Consider the following 17,500-nt stretch of genomic DNA (forward strand, 5'->3'; position numbering starts at 1 on the left):
GTGTGTGTGTGTGTGTGTGGTGTGTGTGTGTGTGTGTGCCGTGTCAGAGAGAGCTTGTGTGTGTGTTTGCGTGCAGGAGTTTCCATCCGATCTATCCGATGGTGCGGAACGAAGAATAGTTTTGTGGCCCATCCGTCAAAACCATGAAAGTGTCACAACTCGTTGAGCTTAACTGTCCACAACACCTGTGTGTGTGTGCTTTCAACTGTACAACAAAACAATGGCGGTTCCGTGGTTCGAAACAAGAAGTCTTCACTGACATAATATCCTGCGGGAAGTTTGAAATTATACATTGGATGGTCGTAAAAGAAAGTGAGTCATTAATGTGTGAAAGGCCCAGCACTTCCACAGGCCCTCCCAGGCTGTGGGACGCCCAAACAGAGAGCTGCACCACCGGCCACCATTCTGTAGGCAAATCATTCGCTGCCCCATCACAACTCATTTGCTTGACGTATACCATCGTGACCCAAGCTAGCTCATGTCCTTTGCTGTCCTCGGTATCAACCCTGAAGCACGCGCACGCACGCACGCACACATGCACGCACACGCACATGCACGCACGCACGCACGCAGACACAGAGGTCTGTGTCAGACTTTGAGCTCCCCAATGGAACACTTTAACATTATTAAATACAACAGTTCAATGTAAGCATCACTAGTGATACCGTTTCCTTGTTTTTTTTTGTCATAAACCACAAGGTTTTTCCTCTATGCCCCACTCATCATCACCACCACCATCAATCTCTCACACACACACACACACACACACACACGCACACACAACCCAGATACAGAGGGCCGACCTGCCCTCTCTGTCTCTGGCACGGCCCTATGACCTACCTCTTCTTTTGTGAACTAGCCCATCGTCTAAATACAGCGAGCGACTTACTCTCCGGTCTCCGCAGAGGTCTATATCTGGATTCTGGACCCCCCCACCCCCCCGTTGTACAGACACACATCTCTCTGTGGTTTGTTCCTCATAAAGGAGTCACACTCAGTCAGACAGTGTGAACATTAACACAGCTCTAATGCAGCACAGACCACAATGGGCGGCCAATTCATTCACATATAAGTGAGTAGCAGCTGCATGCACTTTATATATATTTATATATATATTTATATATTATGTATATTTTATATATTATATATTTATATATTAATGTATGGAAATGTAAGTAGCGGCTTGCTGCTGTGTTCAATGCCATTGCGATCATTCCAATTGATCAGTTAGCTGTCAGGTTCATTATTGATCTAATTATCAGCGCGTGGGCTGATCGACCCACCCGGCCAGACAGACAGACAGTCCTGACTCCGGGAATAGAATGACCAGAAGAGCAGAGCAAGACATCACGAGTAGACTAGACCACGACAGAGGAAACGAGAGTTACGGCATCATGTTCTGCTAACTATTCTTTTCCTGTGTGACGTTTGCACAACAACAACCACACTGACCGGCCACCACAAACGGGGCAAAAGTTTGTATGCTGCGGACCAGTGGATACTGGTCTTTTGAATGATCTTAACTGGGGGGATATACCACAATGCAAAGGGCTTCAAATCAGAACTGTTCTTTGCGCTTCCATTACCTTTTGCACACACGCACACTTACACTTTCTGTTCAATTATTATAATATTTTTTTGTATATTCTTTTCTCTGATTCCTCATTTAATATCCGTTTACAATTGTTTGGTGTTTGTGTATTTTGTACGTTTATAACCCAGCGATTTCCCCTGAATGCATCCAGGAGGCGTTACAGCGCTGCCTGGACGACTAGCGCCACTGCAGCCATACGAGAAACAACAAAAATATACAACTTTCGTTCCTTTTTTTAAGAATCATATTACGTGCATTATATGTTCCCCCTACTGCACCCCCTAAATTGTTCCATTGTCATTATTGCCATTGAAGAAAACAGCAAAATAGTGTTCTGCTACAGAAGAATACAAAATGCATGATGACGCTGTGGGTGGCATTAGCTCTGTACACTAAATGCAGGGCAGCAAGTGACTTCATAATAATATAAACTAGCCTGTATATTTCATTGTGTAGAACAGAAGCAGCAGTATTATCAAACCCAAACATTGTGATGGCTACTTCTTGAAGACAGCTGTATGTACTTGAAAATGAATGCCCAATAAACGTGTGTGCTCGACGCTATTTTGCTGTGTTTATGAATACAGATACAGACATCACGCCCACCCAGAGTCCTGCTGGAATCGCTGATCATACCAAACCCTCTCTGCATGCACACTTCCGTGGTTCTGATTGGCCGAACCGGGGAAGGTCTTCTGGAAATCTGTCTGAACGGGGGTCAGGGGGGGGGGGGGGACTAGGCGTATACGCCAGAGCAAATAAAACACAAGTTTGCAGTTTTGTCTGGTTCCCAGGCTGCTGCCCGCCAGCATGCCAGAACAAATTCCTTGAATGTGAAACATCCATGAAATAAGTTATAAATAATAAAGCTCTGTCTGATTGACGTACTGGTAGACTGGTAGACACTATTGGATGTCGGCGTATGACTGAGGTTAGTGACCGCTGTGATCATGCATTTCATGGAAAAGCAGCGTATTGATTGTGCAATGGTGCCACCGCTCTGGATGCTATACTTATCAGCCACACCCTACATTCTTTCCTGTTCACAAAATTGAAGTGAAGACAGATCGTCACACAAGCTGTGTGTGTGTGGAGAGTGTTCAAGGAAACCAGAAATTAAATTGATCAAGATTTTGACAGGCACTCTATTACAAATGATGTAAATGATAATGACAGCTTTTTATTGCCATTGCTGTATGCAGAAGTTAAGCTTTATGTGGTTTGGGGCATATTTGTTAGGATTCTTAAGTTCAGGTCTGTCCTTTTTCGGGCCCAAAAGCCCCACTGCACATTTCCTGTCAACTTTTCGAGTCTGATTCTCAAATATGGAAATACATTTGAAATAAGTAACGTAACCTTTGAAAAGTGGCTGTAATATGCAAACTCTGAAGAGAAAACTGAGTGAAAATATGTAACCAAATCGCATTCCTTTAGATTCAAATATTAGGCCATGCAGCACAGTGCTCCCGTTTAAACGCACACATGTGCACGTATGCAACACAAGGATTATGGTTTCGCCCTCTGAAGACACAAGCAATGCAGCAATGTATGTAGTCCCATGAATGACATTGAAGTATCACACATTGTAGAGAAACAGCTTCCTAGTCTCAGGGAGCATGTTGACTACTCTTGATGACTTACAGGACATGCAAACACAGCAGCGTCCACACATCACATCTGCTAACAAAACAGCACTGTGCATTGCTTTAGGTAAAAGACCCTTGCAGTATATGTGTGTACTGTAATCTAACTATTATACGAGGAGTCTACGTTTCTGTATGCATGTACGTCGCGTGTCCTTCGATGTTCTGGACAGATGTGTGTATCCGATCGACCTCACACTTTGCTGGTGTATAGGGCTTGGAACCCCAAGGAAGAGCAGAGTTGAGTGTTAAGCTGTTAAGCCGGCGCTGCACTTGTACTGTAACAGCAGACCACCAAAACGTTACTCGACACTCGATCAAAACAGGAAGCCCTCATTTTTACCACGACGAGCCATTGAACTTCGCACACACACACACAACAAAACAAAACTGCTTGGATGAGCCGTAAAGCACCGGCGCCGTGGATCGGACCACCGTCAGAACCCCCACAAAGACCTCGCGGACGGGCGGAGGAACCCGAGTTCCGAGGACCCTTACCTGCGATCTCAGGGGCGCAGGCAGGCCCCTGGCGCCCCGATGACTCGGCCAGACCCCAGAATACAAATCCATCATATTTGTTTGGGGGGCGTTCCGACGGCGAGCACAGCCGTGCGACTCCAGGGGGGTAAGGGGCCCAGACCCCTCTCGTGAGCGTCTGCGCTGGGGCCGAGCTGTAGCGGACGGCGCCCCGACCGTACTAACAACCTTCACACATCCTCCTTCCGCGGAGCAGCAGCTGTTGCAGCGTGCAGCTCCCGCTCTAGAAAGGAGAACTGACTGCGTGCTCTGTGTGTAGCGACGGAGATAAGCTGCCTGATGGGTAGAGGGGGTGTGAGTATGAGCATGTGTGTGTGTGTGTGTGTGTGTGTGTGTGTGTGTGTGGTGTGTACGTATATGTGTGTGTGTGTGTGTGTGTGTACGTGTTTGTGTGTGTGTGTGTGTGTGTGTGTGTACGTGTTTGTGTGTGTGTGTACGTGTGTGTGTGTGTGTGTGTGTGTGCGTGTTGTTGTTTATGTATGAGTGTAAATGAGGGTGTGCAGAGAGTGGAAAATTACATCCGTTTAACCCTAATTACAGGAAAAGGAAATGTTGGCATGGAGAAAATTTGTGAACCGAAATGCACATTAAAAAAAATGACCCATTTCTTAAGTTATAACTAAGGGATAGAATTTTTTTTTTCCTAAAGAGTGGGTGTCATCACAAAAACAGAAGTCACTACATAGTCCTTTTCTGCTGCTTTGGCTGTTGCCTCTGAGGGACAGTAATATTGTTTCTAAGCATCAGATTACTCAATATGTAATGAAATGGGAAGCAATATATCACACTGTCACAGTGGAGAAAAGTTCACAACGGCAGTTCTCAGGGCCAGGAGGTCAACTTAGGATAAAAAGTTGTATCTTTCCCATTTTGAACACAACGGTACTGAAACTACACTTAAGTTCCCCTTTTTGGCCTTTGAGCGTTGCAGTGACACTGTGACACTGTTGGGCTGGTGAATCACGACCTCACCTCGCCATGGCTGCCTCCATTTTGGAAGCATGGCAGCATTGTTATGTTAGTAATTATGTAAGTCGTCCCATCTTTTGGGCGTTGTTTAGTAATTAATGGTGAAATGGTTCGTCGTTAGCGGAGACATTGCCGTGTTTGAAACTGTCCCAGTGTCTCTCATGCCAGCCGTGGCAAACCAAAGTTTTCATTAGACGGGGTTACAACGTTTACGACGATTTAGGATTTCACAGTCGTCTCAATATCACCTATCATAGTATCACCAACCAAAAATCCCATGATGCATTCTGATGCAAGCCCTATACTATTTACAAAGAAGATGGACCGTATCTCTGGAGTAATTCGCTTGAAGCTGAAATATTTAGGCCAGAATACTTAATCACATGGGTAGTTTAATCAGACAATAAGGGCAGCGCATATAACTTTCTCACCTAGCTGTCTTATTTGCAAGCAGGGTAGGTTGAATCCAACTAGAATCGGGGTAAACCATGACAACACAACACATTGTTTTGAGTTCTGCATGCCATTTCCCTACCCAGGTAGCATTTAGAAAGCATTTCCATTATGATGTCAAAGTTTTCCCAAAGATTCCACATCATACACTCCACACGCCACACTAACTCCGCAAACGATGGATGAAACTCCAGGGAACAAACTGGTTAAGGCTATGGTTAAGGTAAGGTTAAGGTTTAAGGTGCTGTAGGCAAGATTTATGAGCTTCAATTTGAGTGTAACCAGTTAGCATTGGCAAAGCCACCTGTCCGCTGTTAGTGAGTGAAATGCTTGGTGAGAATATATGTTTTAGCTGACTGTATGCCAGTTTAATATTAAACCACTCCGGGCTTATTTCGTGCATCCATCGGGCCTGTCAATCAAAGGTTCTTGAATCCAGCACATTATGCTCTCTTGCTATGACAACTCCAAATCGTACCTACCGAACATTTAAGGTTTATTTTAAGGTGACGGTTGAGGTTAAAGTTAGTTTTCACAAATTCTATGCGAAAACTCTTCCTCTGATGCCATTACTGTTGCATCAGTGCCAATGACCCATATTCTATATATCCCTGTCTTACCACTGTAAATGGAAGTACAGGAAACGTAGACGACCGAAACTGAGCTCCTGCCCTGTGTGTGGGAGGTGTGTGTGTGTGTGTGTGGGGGGGGGGGGGGGTAGACGTATGTGTCACTCATCATGTGGTGGGTGTGTTTTCCTTTCGTTTTTTCCTAGGTTTTATTATACATATAAATAAATATAAATAAAAGTTGCCTACATGAACAACAATGTCTAACTACAGCAGATGAGTGGCTATCGTAGCTGTGGGCCTAACCCTTCCCAGAAAGGACAGCCCAGTACCTCCATTACTTTGAGTAGATACCAACATGTTAGAATGGAAGGAGGCTAGGAGAGAGGCCTCATGTCTAATCATTGGAAAGTGTGAATAATATCATACCAGAATTGTATGCTCAGTCATGTCAAATTTGAGGTTAAATGGGACTTCCCAAAAGTGAGCGTAGAAACTCAAACCCTTCCAAACTTCAGATAGGCGGTCGTTTCCTGTGGTTAGTGCAGGGCTTGTATTGAATGTCAACTGAAAGTGGTAAAATTGAGCGGTGAACGTGTGAATGGTGGCCGCTAGGATGTGAATAAGATAAGTTATTTTGTTGTTAAAGGCAGAACGGTAAAATATGTAACATTGACCCCCAGCGTTTGAAACGGGGACTGCAGTCCAAATTCACCAAAAGTGAAGAAGCGGTCTCGGCCCCTCCTCCTCACACTGAAAGACCTTTCACGCGGGTTGCCAGGTTGACGACATATCAATTTCTACATTGAAAAGCGATGACGAGCGCAAAATTGTAAGTTGATCAACCGATGTATACGTCAGCACTTTATTTACTGTTTGCAAATAATAAACCAGCTCATGTGGCATCAGTCTCATAATCATTCTGGGCCTCATTTGAAAGAAGCACCCGTGTTTCAGTACGGCTCCCCTCGTGGATCTTTATCAAAAATAACTTTTTCTTGATTCCATGGCTTCAGAACGCTGCGTTTGTTGGCTAATTTGTTTCATTTCTGGCAACCCGTGTTACTCAGAATATAGTGAACCATAACACAAAACCTAACAGAGAGGATATTTCGGAAGGAGAACATACTGGACTGTATCTTTGTGGTCGGAGAAGCCAGTGTTTCGATTTAGCATGTTTCCTTAACCTCGGATGACATATGGTCATTTTATGATTTGTTATGTGTCTAAATTCTCGCTATATATACACTCACTGATTTACATGCCAGGCACAGACACAAGACACCACCAATAGTGACTCCAATGACTTACTAAATTAACATTACATATTTCAAAATACAACCTACCTACATCTCAAAATAGGCTACAACCTAACTACGTCTCAAAATACACCATATTATATATTTGAATCCAACCCACGGTAAACATAATAGGCTATAAACAACAAAAAATGCTTTGCCAACTATGAACAAAATGTTCTCTCATTCATCCATTGCAGAGAACAGCATGCACATCTAGACCTGTAAACTCTCCCACACCTAGCCTACAACCCTTTCAACACAACCAGGCCCGGTTCTGTCAGCCGGGGACGGAGCGTCCCGGGCGGTGCTCGGCGCGTTTAGACTTGCGGTGGGAACGCAAATATGAGCGCGGCACGGCACGGCACGACAGGGCCCGGGGCCCGGCCAAAAGTACGAATGGAAAAAACGCCAGTGGAGCAGTGTGTGCACCCTCTACTGTACCTCTCACTCCAGCACTACCTGTCGGAGCAGTTTTCTTTGCATATTTTTTTTAGCTCAACGACAACGCAGCACTCAGCAGATCTGCCGTATGCTGCTGCTAAAGTTCCCTATAAGTGCGTCTCATAAAGCGGACACAATGTCGGTACGGTGTCGGTGACACACTGTGCCAGACCCTTCTGCCCTTAGACGAGCTGGAACAGATAGGCAGTAAAACGAACCATAGCTGCTGCTAGTGTTTGACTGGTGACTGCTTGTAGCTACCTGCGCCATGGGAGTGTGCATAAGCCACGCTGTAGATGTGAATAACGTCACACGTGTGTCCCCGTCTCGTTTAAGAAGACAACTCTGAACCAGGATTAACAAGGAGACAGGAAGGTCAACTCAAACAGAGTTAGTTCATCTTCCAAACTCTCTAACTAATATACTCCGCTTCTGATATTCAGTCATGGCTCCCTAGTGATCCGTCTTCCATCCTCGGTAGTGAAACCAAAGTGACGCCTCCTCCTCCTCCTCTCTCTTTCTCTCCATGCTGGGCTCCCTCTCCCTCCGTCCCTGCACACTTTAGTGACCCACATTTCAGTTAATTGCTAGTCCCCTCCGCCCCCCACTGACACACACACACACACACGCACGCACGCACGCACACACACACACACACACACACACACACACACACACACACACACACACACACACACACACACACACACACACACACACACACACACACACACACACACACACACACACACACACACACCCTGGTTGTTCTGCGTGGCCAGAGACCCACACGTAACCATGGGGATGGCCCTCCATTGTAGGTGAATAATTGCTACACTTGAGCGGTCCCCTCACGTCCGCATGAGTTGCGGCCGCTTCGTGTCTAGAGAGAAGGGTTCATTCATTCATTCATTCATACCTCACGCAAAAAAACCACAAAAAACAATAAGGGCCCGACTCAAAGTCATGATGCTTTTTAGTAGGATCGACTACAGCCGACTTCCTGAAAAGGAAAAGTGACTAGAAGGCCTGTTCGTGCTGTGTTGAGGTAGGCTATGATACACAAGGTCACGAAGGTGTCCTAGGTGCGTGTGTGTGACTACCAGTAACACACAGCCCGGTCCGACAACAGTATTAGGGCACTCGGCCTGCATCAACAACCGATCCTCCGACCTGATTCGCCGGGGAAGGACGTCACGTCAACGTGCAACAGGTGCGGAAGAACTGCACGAAACTTTGCATTCATTCACTTACCGGGAGGGGGGGGGGGGGGAGACGGTCCTCGGTAATGCCTATACGGTTGTCCCGACTACATCCACATCCAAATCCACACAGAAGAAAATATATTTAAGAAGTGTTCTCATGGCGTCCCCGCGGGTACGGCAATCGTTCCCACTCGCGTCATCGCCGCTGCTCAGGCAACCTGGTAGCAGGCGCAACTGGAGGTTGGAGTTTGGGAGTGGCCGTCAAGTCTCGGATTAACCCCTTGCTCCCCCCCACCTCCACCCCAGCCCAGGGAGAGCCGACCCAACCTGTTTACAACCTGTTTCTGTAGGTGGTTGTGTTCCCTTATAGACTTGTACTCACCGGCGCGCCTGCAGCAATGCAAGATACACTTTTCGTTTGCTCAAAATCAATGAGTGACTGTTTGAGTGGCGCTGCGCCTGCTGGTCTTCAAATAAGATCACTGACTTAACTCAACACACACACACACACACACACACACACACACACACACACACACACACACACACACACACACACACACACACACACACACACACACACACACACACACACGCGCGCGCGCGCGCGCGCGCTGTCATCATGCCATTCAGGTAGCTCGGGTACGATACATACACGACGCCATTGTCAAACAACTCCATGTCCATAGCAGCAGAAACTTTCGCCGACCCAAACTGAGGAGGGGGGTTCTTGGATCAACTGCATCTACGGGGATAGCGCATCCACTGAGCAATTCAATGGGGCACGGTCACCCCTTGGCAGTGGCAATGGCATGCATGGAGGGACGGGCATGCATTCATATGTTGATGAGCTGGCACAAATCCTATGAACTCGCCACTGCGGGATTCTAAGTAAAAAACCCTCCTGTATGGCCCCACCAAAGACTGGGAGGAACTCCCTTTTCCACCCACTAAAATAAAAGATGAACTTTCTTCACGATGTATCTATCATAACCTGAATGAGTTGTATTTGTTTTTGGTAATGTTGTGGAAAAACCTCTATTACTTAGTCATACCTGAACTAGGCAGGGTTGCTTGTGCAATAGCTCCCCCTGGTGGTATAAAGTAGGACTGTTTATATTCCCCTGTGTGTCATTCATTTCTAGCTTTTTAACGTCTATGTTAGTTCCTTTCACTCTGTCTTTACTCTGGATCGACTGGTAACCCAGTGAATCGTTGTAATGAATTAAAAAAAGCGAAAGAATCTTACCAGGTGGTTTGGATCGATATCCGTATTAATAATGCCACCGTTTTCCGGGCTCCTTGTTGACATGGACGTGCTGCTATGAGCCACGGGGGTCGATATCTTGTCTACTGGGAGGTCTGTAGGAGGGCTTTTCAGCTTTGGCAACATCTTATTAAGATCTGAGCTGTTTGACATGTTGGGCTCTGATACGTCAGCACCGGCTGTGTTTTTCGTGCTCTTGGGCAGTGGCCTCTGAGCGTGTGCGTTCCTTGTGTGTGGCTGAGATCTTTCTCCTTCTGAGTTATGCACAAGAGGAGTTGTACCGACCGCCAGCAGGTTGTCAGACGCCAGAAATTCTGAGGCTAATGTCTGGCTTTCTGAGAAACTGCTTCCTCCCATTATTATTGTTGGGGAGCTAGAGCTTCCATCTCCCTCTTCTCCTCCTCCTCCTCCTCCTCCTCCTCCCTTTCCTCCTCCTTCTCCTCCTCCAGCACGTCTCCCCGGGTGCACAGGGGTCGTGACCTCCTCAACTGGTTCTCCTCTCGAGCCAGAGGGGGGGCTGCTGCTGCCTGGCACGTCCAGAGGGGACGTCGCCCGCGGCTCCCGTTCAGGCCCTCCCACCGGCTCCGCGCGGCTTGGCGTCTCATCCGACGGTTCACTTCCACCCAACCTCCGCTCCGTCGGAGGCCCGGCGCAGAGCCCCCCCGCGTCCGCCCCGGGACCGTCGCTCGGGAACGCGCGCCCCTTGACGTACTGCGCTGGCACGTAGAAAGCCTTGCTGCTCGGGTCCTTGCGCACGTGCCACCAGTGGTCGCTGGTCTTGGCGACCAGGAGGTAGCGTTGCCCGGGCTGGATGGCCACCCGGCGGCCGTCCCTGGTCATGTACTCGTATCCGTGCTCCACCTCCACCAGCTCCATGTCCACCGCACCTCAGCCCCTCCACCTCCCCCCCCTCCTGCCCCGCCCCGCCCCGCCCCGCTCGCTGTGGGCTACTGCTGGGCCGGGGGATCCAGGTGGGCCACCACCCCGGAGCTGAAAAAGCAGTAAAAAAAAGGGGGATGGAATGAGTGAGCAATGGCAACCCCACAACATTCTACGGTGTAGAATATTTTGAGACTAGTTTTTCTCGTACTGCACGGATTGTGCACCTGGTTTGTCACCCGTCTGTCACACCCTCCCCCCACCTCCCCCCGCCCCCCCCCCCCCTCACAGGAACTAGCCAGCTTTGGTGAGCAGCCATCGGCCTAAATGTCACGGGCCCTTACAGCATACAGACTGACAGAGGTCGACCACGAAACAGGAAGCATGCAGCAGCAGCAGCAGCAGCAGCGGCTGACATCAACGTCAACGTCACATTGTACTGTACCACACTTCCCATACAAGGCACTGTGCATTCTACCAGCCAATCTGGGCTGCCTTTACTTCTCCTTATGTGTGTGTGTGTGTGGGAGGGGGGGGGGGGTGTCTGTCTGTCTGTCTGTCTGTCTGTCTGTGTGTCTGTGTGTGTGTGTGTGTGTGTGTGTGTGTGTGTGTGTGCGTGCGTGTGTGTGTGTGTGTGTGTGTGTGTGTGTGTGTGAGAGAGTGTGTGTGTATGTGTGTGTGGTTATGTCTAGACTATTTCAAATGTCTAGACTATTTCCAAGTGTGTTGTCATTCTGCTTGGAACATTTTGAATGTAATGGTAACAGTAGACAACTCGTTTCAATGGCTTTCCGAATGGTTTCCTCCTGACCTTAATTACCTTTGCCAAAGAATAACCCTGCAGAGGTTGGATATCGGCCTACTTTCAACTTAAAACAATCTTCAAAAACTACTTCAACTATCAAAACATACAAATTGCGATGAAGCTACACACATTGCACTGGTTTGTGGAAAATGAGGTGAAACTCACAGAGATAACAGTCACCGGTAGTATGTGTTCGCTGCAGTTAAATCAAAGCACAGGGGTGTGCCGTAAGCATATTTCAAATATTTCAGATGACGGGAAAGTTTTTTAAAAAGTACCTGGCGTCGATCAGTCCAAAGTCTTCTGTTTTGTCAGGTAGTAGGAGACAGCGACAAAAACGGCAGTGCCTTTGAAGCATCAAGGCGCTCCGGAGCGCGTCTATCCAACGCAAGAGCGTCACTTTGTGAGAGCATTTCCAGTCATCTTGTTGCCTGACTCCTGAGGAAAAGCCGCTTATGAACCTTTGTTTGTCACGTTACTCTGAACATGTCCCTATCTTTCTCTCTCACTTCCTGTTCTCTTCTGCGTGTGATTTGTTTGTGTGTGTGTGTGTGTGTGTGTGTGTGTGTGTGTGTGTGTGTGTGTGTGTGTGTGTGTGTGTGTGTGTGTGTGTGTGTGTGTGTGTGTGTGTGTGGTGTCAAATTCCAAATAATCAGAGGCTGATAATATTAAATGTGCTGAGAGAGCTCTATATATATTTGCATATGGTATGGGTACTGTGAACTCTGACTATGTTCACACAGTTGTCCGCTTAGAAGAACTCAGAAGTCAATATATTATTTATAAATATAAAAAATATTGAATTCTGAGTATATATATGTTTTTGTACACTAACATAATGCATGACTTTTAAACTACAAATTGCGTTTATATATAGACCAAAAAAAAGTTTAAGTTTTTTTATTTCTACACCCTTAGTGAGAAGGGTAGTTTCGTGAATCGGTTCCCCCGCGAACTGTCTAATCGTCAGTACACTCTTGATTCTCTTCAAATCGTATAAATCTTTCGCCTTTTACTAAAGATTTCCGTGGAGAGGATCATTATGAGTATCAACAAAATTTTTGATGCCCTGCTTTATTGCGGGGCTTCCTAAACTGTGAAATATAAATGAAGTGTTATACAACGGTCAGTTTTTTCTTTGTATGTCTGCGGTCAATTGTGGTATTGCGCCACTTCTCTCTCTCTCTCTCTCTCTCTCTCTCTCTCTCTCTCTCTCTCTCTCTCTCTCTCTCTCTCTCTCTCTCTCTCTCTCTCTCTCTCTCTCTCTCCTCTCTCTCTCTCTCTCTCTCTCTCTCTCTCTCTCTCTCTCTCTCTCTCTCTCTCTCTCTCTCTCTCGCTCTCGCTCTCGCTCTCGCTCTCTCTCGCTCTCTCTCGCTCTCTCTCTCTCTCTCTCTCTCGCTCGCTCGCTCGCTCGCTCGCTCTCTCTTTCTCTCGCTCGCTCTCTCTCTCGCTCTCTCTTCAATCACACTGCTTTGCTATTATTGTGTAATGATGCCCTCTGTTGGTTTTATTGAAATGTGGCTAAGCTTATTCTACTCTTTTCACATAAAACGATGAACGTAAAAAAAACTATATTGAAATGAAACCGATCTATATATATTTTTTTTAATTAAAAGTAACCAGAAGTGGAGTGATAGACATGGACGCAGGAAATCACCGGTCCTATGTGCACTACACATAGGTACACGGTCATAGGTACACGGTCCACTTCATTTATATTCCTTCATTTATATTCCGTTTTTTCTTCGAACCCCTTAAAAATATTGCATTTTGAGTATATATATAGGGCCTATATGTTTTTTACATTAATATAATGCTTGACTTTTAAACTACAAATTGCGTTTAAAAAAAAAAAGATTTTGTTTTTTCCTTCTACACCCTTAGTGAGAAGGGTAGTTTTGCGAATGGGTTCCCCCGCTACCTCTTCCATCTTCAGTACACTCTTGATTCTCTTCAGATCGCATAAATCTTTCGCCTTTTACTAAAGATTTCCGTGGACAGGATCATTATGAGTATCAACTAATTTTTAGATGCCCTGCTTTATTGCGGGGCTTCCAGTACTGTGAAGTAAAATTCAGCAATCCTTCCTATAGCGTAATATTTTCTCCTGCGTAAACTTCTCTAGGCCTACGTCAGTTACGGAGAGTCCTCTACGTCGTCGGAGAGCCTCTCCGTCGTCTCCGGCTGCATGAAATATTTTATATTTAAGCCTATTTATTTTATAAGTGTCCGTCACTCCGTCAAGCGACAACGGAGACGGCAAGGGCTGCGATTGGTCCTCGAAAAACATCATTTCCGGAATTACTTTTCCGGTTTGACTACTATCACCATAGACATCTTATTAATCTATTATATCTTACTACTCTTTATTATGTCTAGTCTATGACTATCACAACGTAAACACTGGCAGCGCCTGTATTGCGTATCCGGCACCACGACGGAGAACTATGAGGGCTCGAGGGGTTACGCATTACGCAGTTGTAGAAGTGTAACCAGCGCTGAATTAGTCACTGAATTGCATGCATGTCTGCGGAGCATTGGGGTATCGCGCCACTTATATTAAAAATAAAGATGCCCTGTTAGTTTTATTGAAACGTGACTTAGGCCTATTCTATTTTCTTTTGTTTTTTTCTTGGGTTACATTGGAAAATAAACTATACGGAAGTAGGCACATATTTTTAGTAACAGTCAGCGGTGGGGTTATACCACAATGCACTGCAGACGCGTAAACCATCAACAGGAGCTTAGATGTTTAATTTATATTTCACAGTTCAGGAAGCCCCGCAATAAAGCAGGGCATCTAAAAATTAGTTGATACTCATAATGATCCTCTCCACGGAAATCTTTAGTAAAAGGCGAAAGATTTATGCGATCTGAAGAGAATCAAGAGTGTACTGAAGATGGAAGAGGTAGCGGGGGAACCCATTCGCAAAACTACCCTTCTCACTAAGGGTGTAGAAGGAAAAAACAAAATCTTTTTTTTAAAACGCAATTTGTAGTTTAAAAGTCAAGCATTATATGAATGTAAAAAAACATATAGGCCCTATATATATACTCAGAATTCGATATTTTTAAGGGGTTCGAAGAAAAAACTGAATATAAATAAACGGAATATAAATGAAGTGGACCGTGTACCTATGTGTAGTGCACATAGGACCGGTGATTTCCTGCGTCCATGTCTATCACTCCACTTCTGGCTACTTTTAATTGATATATATATATATATATATATATATATATATATATATATATATATATATATATATATATATATATATATATATACATCGGTTTCATTTCAATATCTTTTTTTTTTTTTACAATGTAACACGTTCATTTATGTGAAAAGAGTAGAATAAGCTTAGTCACATTTCAATAAAATCATCAGGGCATCTTTATTTTAATATAAGTGTCACGATACAATAATTTAGTGACTAATGTACTAAGTCTGTTTTATTTTTCACAGTTTAGGAAGCCCCGCAATGAAGCAGGACATCAAAAAATTAGTTGATACTCATAATGATCCTCTCCACGGAAATCTTTAGTAAAAGGCGAAAGATTTATGCGATCTGAAGAGAATCAAGAGTGTACTGAAGATGGAAGAGGCAGCGGGGGAACCCATTCGCAAAACTACCCTTCTCACTAAGGGTGTAGAAGGAAAAAACAAAATCTTTTTTTAAAAACGCAATTTGTAGTTTAAAAGTCAAGCATTATATTAATGTAAAAAACATATAGGCCCTATATATATACACTCAGAATTCAATATTTTGAAGGGGTTCGAAGAAAAAACTGAATATAAATGAAGTGCATAGGACCGGTGATTTCCTGCGTCCATGTCTATCACTCCACTTCTGGCTACTTTTAATTAAAAAAAAATATATAGGCCTACATCGGTTTCATTTCAATATAGTTTTTTTTTTTACAATAGGCCTACAACACGTTCATTTATGTGAAAAGAGTAGAATAAGCTTAGCCACATCTCAAAACCATCAGGGCATCATCATTTTAATATAAGTGGCACGATACAGTAATTCAGTGACTAAGGAACTAGTCATGATTTATTTTTCACAGTTTAGGAAGCCCCGCAATGAAGCAGGGCATCAAAAAATTAGTTGATACTCATAATGATCCTCTCCACGGAAATCTTTAGTAAAAGGCGAAAGATTTATGCGATCTGAAGAGAATCAAGAGTGTACTGACGATTGGGTAGGTCGCGTGGGAAGCCATTCACAAAACTACCCTTCTCACTAAGGGTGTAGAAGGAAAAAACAAAATCTTTTTTTAAAAACGCAATTTGTAGTTTAAAAGTCAAGCATTATATTAATGTAAAAAACATATAGGCCCTATATATATACACTCAGAATTCAATATTTTGAAGGGGTTCGAAGAAAAAACTGAATATAAATGAAGTGCATAGGACCGGTGATTTCCTGCGTCCATGTCTATCACTCCACTTCTGGCTACTTTTAATTTAAAAAAAATATATAGGCCTACATCGGTTTCATTTCAATATAGTTTTTTTTTACAATACAACACGTTCATTTATGTGAAAAGAGTAGAATAAGCTTAGCCACATCTCAAAGCCATCAGGGCATCATCATTTTAATATAAGTGGCACGATACAGTAATTCAGTGACTAAGGAACTAGTCCTGATTTATTTTTCACAGCTTAGGAAGCCCCGCAATGAAGCAGGGCATCAAAAAATTAGTTGATACTCATAATGATCCTCTCCACGGAAATCTTTAGTAAAAGGCGAAAGATTTATGCGATCTGAAGAGAATCAAGAGTGTACTGACGATTGTGGAGTTCGCGGGGGAAGCCATTCCCAAAACTACCCTTCTCACTAAGGGGTTAGAAAGTAAAAAATGTTTTTTTGTTTTTTTTTGGCCTAGGCCTATATATAAACCCAATTTGTAGTTTACAAGTCATGCATTATATTCGTGTACAAAAACATTATTTAAGAGCTATTTTAACCATCTACAATATTTGTAAGGCAATGCATGATGGGTAAGCACACCCATGTGCTCACTGCGCAGGCGCATTGGATGTAAACAATGCAGACTACAAGCGCACTAGGTTCCGCTCCCGTGTTTCTCGCTACATACAATTAACATACTTTATTTCAGAATTCAGTCTTTTCTTCTTCAAATTGTGAGATCAACTCTGAATTCGGACACTTGAGAATCTAGAACTCCGATTTTAGAATTCGGAATGCTGTCTTTTAATCTCACCAATGAGGGTAAAGTCTGAATTCTGAGTTCTAAATTCTTAATTCTGTGAATTAAGCCATAATTCATAAAATTTCTCACATACCTGTGTACTCTAATGTGCTTTTTGAACGGTTAAGTCTTTTTTTTTATTTTTATGCAAAAAGTATGCATCGCTTACTGCGAGACAAGGCCAAGTATTTTTATAGGAAGTTGTTAATTTTATTTGCCTGTCTGCGAAAAAGTCCATGGCAGATTTAATGAATAATCTTTTGAAAATAACGACTGGATAAGACTGAATAAGACTTATGGTAAAAGTAAGTAAGATACATTTATAATACAAAAAAATATTTCCAATTTGTTGGCTTCATGTGTAATAGTTTAAATACATATTGAAACATTATTTGTTAGAGCAGTTTTTCACATTTCACAAAGAGTTTAAGTAATTCCGTTTTTCCTTGATCTGTTAGCAGCCACTACAATGGGGTTCAAGTAGACAGTATAACAGAAGCTTTGATCAAATACATTTATTGACATTTTGGGTTATGACTGTGTCAAAGATGTAATTCATCTAAAAATGGAATGTAAAGAAGTTGTATAAATACACAATTGGCACTGTGGTGGCATTT

General features: G+C 44.1%; 3 protein-coding genes and 6 non-coding genes across 9 annotated transcripts in view; 3 read left to right on the top strand and 6 right to left on the bottom strand.

The window, feature by feature from the left end:
- Positions 1 to 7,867, top strand: part of wnk4a (WNK lysine deficient protein kinase 4a) — a gene marked incomplete at its 3' end in the record, with an annotated part of 36,194 nt that extends 28,327 nt beyond the window's left edge. Inside the window, exon 11 of the mRNA XM_084485523.1 lies at positions 7,844 to 7,867. Within this exon, the coding sequence (XP_084341649.1) occupies positions 7,844 to 7,867 (24 nt within the window). The remainder of the gene's footprint in view (positions 1 to 7,843) is intronic.
- A 774-nt stretch (positions 7,868 to 8,641) lies between these two features.
- LOC311366729 (uncharacterized protein) lies at positions 8,642 to 12,081 on the bottom strand (the record flags this gene model as incomplete). The annotated part of the gene is made up of 3 exons (XM_084485524.1): positions 11,942 to 12,081; positions 9,962 to 10,969; positions 8,642 to 8,680 (listed from the first exon to the last, which is right to left on the bottom strand). The coding sequence occupies exons 2-3, from the start codon at positions 10,853 to 10,855 to the stop codon at positions 8,642 to 8,644; spliced, it is 933 nt and encodes a 310-aa protein (XP_084341650.1). The 5' UTR covers positions 10,856 to 10,969; positions 11,942 to 12,081.
- A 553-nt stretch (positions 12,082 to 12,634) lies between these two features.
- Positions 12,635 to 12,749, top strand: LOC311367241 (U5 spliceosomal RNA). Its single transcript, XR_014639711.1, has one exon. It is a non-coding gene; the product is annotated as a U5 spliceosomal RNA (small nuclear RNA).
- Positions 12,750 to 13,600: 851 nt separating this feature from the next.
- Positions 13,601 to 13,716, top strand: LOC311367230 (U5 spliceosomal RNA). Its single transcript, XR_014639700.1, has one exon. It is a non-coding gene; the product is annotated as a U5 spliceosomal RNA (small nuclear RNA).
- A 724-nt stretch (positions 13,717 to 14,440) lies between these two features.
- LOC311367223 (U5 spliceosomal RNA) lies at positions 14,441 to 14,556 on the bottom strand. Its single transcript, XR_014639693.1, has one exon. It is a non-coding gene; the product is annotated as a U5 spliceosomal RNA (small nuclear RNA).
- A 580-nt stretch (positions 14,557 to 15,136) lies between these two features.
- On the bottom strand, positions 15,137 to 15,252 carry LOC311367228 (U5 spliceosomal RNA). The gene has a single exon (XR_014639698.1). It is a non-coding gene; the product is annotated as a U5 spliceosomal RNA (small nuclear RNA).
- Positions 15,253 to 15,741: 489 nt separating this feature from the next.
- Positions 15,742 to 15,857, bottom strand: LOC311367224 (U5 spliceosomal RNA). Its single transcript, XR_014639694.1, has one exon. It is a non-coding gene; the product is annotated as a U5 spliceosomal RNA (small nuclear RNA).
- Positions 15,858 to 16,338: 481 nt separating this feature from the next.
- Positions 16,339 to 16,454, bottom strand: LOC311367225 (U5 spliceosomal RNA). The gene has a single exon (XR_014639695.1). It is a non-coding gene; the product is annotated as a U5 spliceosomal RNA (small nuclear RNA).
- Positions 16,455 to 17,386: 932 nt separating this feature from the next.
- The window catches only part of slc68a1a (solute carrier family 68 member 1a), a gene marked incomplete at its 5' end in the record, with an annotated part of 5,310 nt that continues 5,196 nt past the window's right edge, over positions 17,387 to 17,500 (bottom strand). Inside the window, one exon of the mRNA XM_084485525.1 lies at positions 17,387 to 17,500. This exon is cut by the window's right edge and continues 1,096 nt beyond it.

Source organism: Micromesistius poutassou (assembly GCF_964030765.1).
Source record: "Micromesistius poutassou genome assembly, chromosome: 21".
In the NCBI taxonomy this organism is placed as follows: Eukaryota; Metazoa; Chordata; class Actinopteri; order Gadiformes; family Gadidae; genus Micromesistius; species Micromesistius poutassou.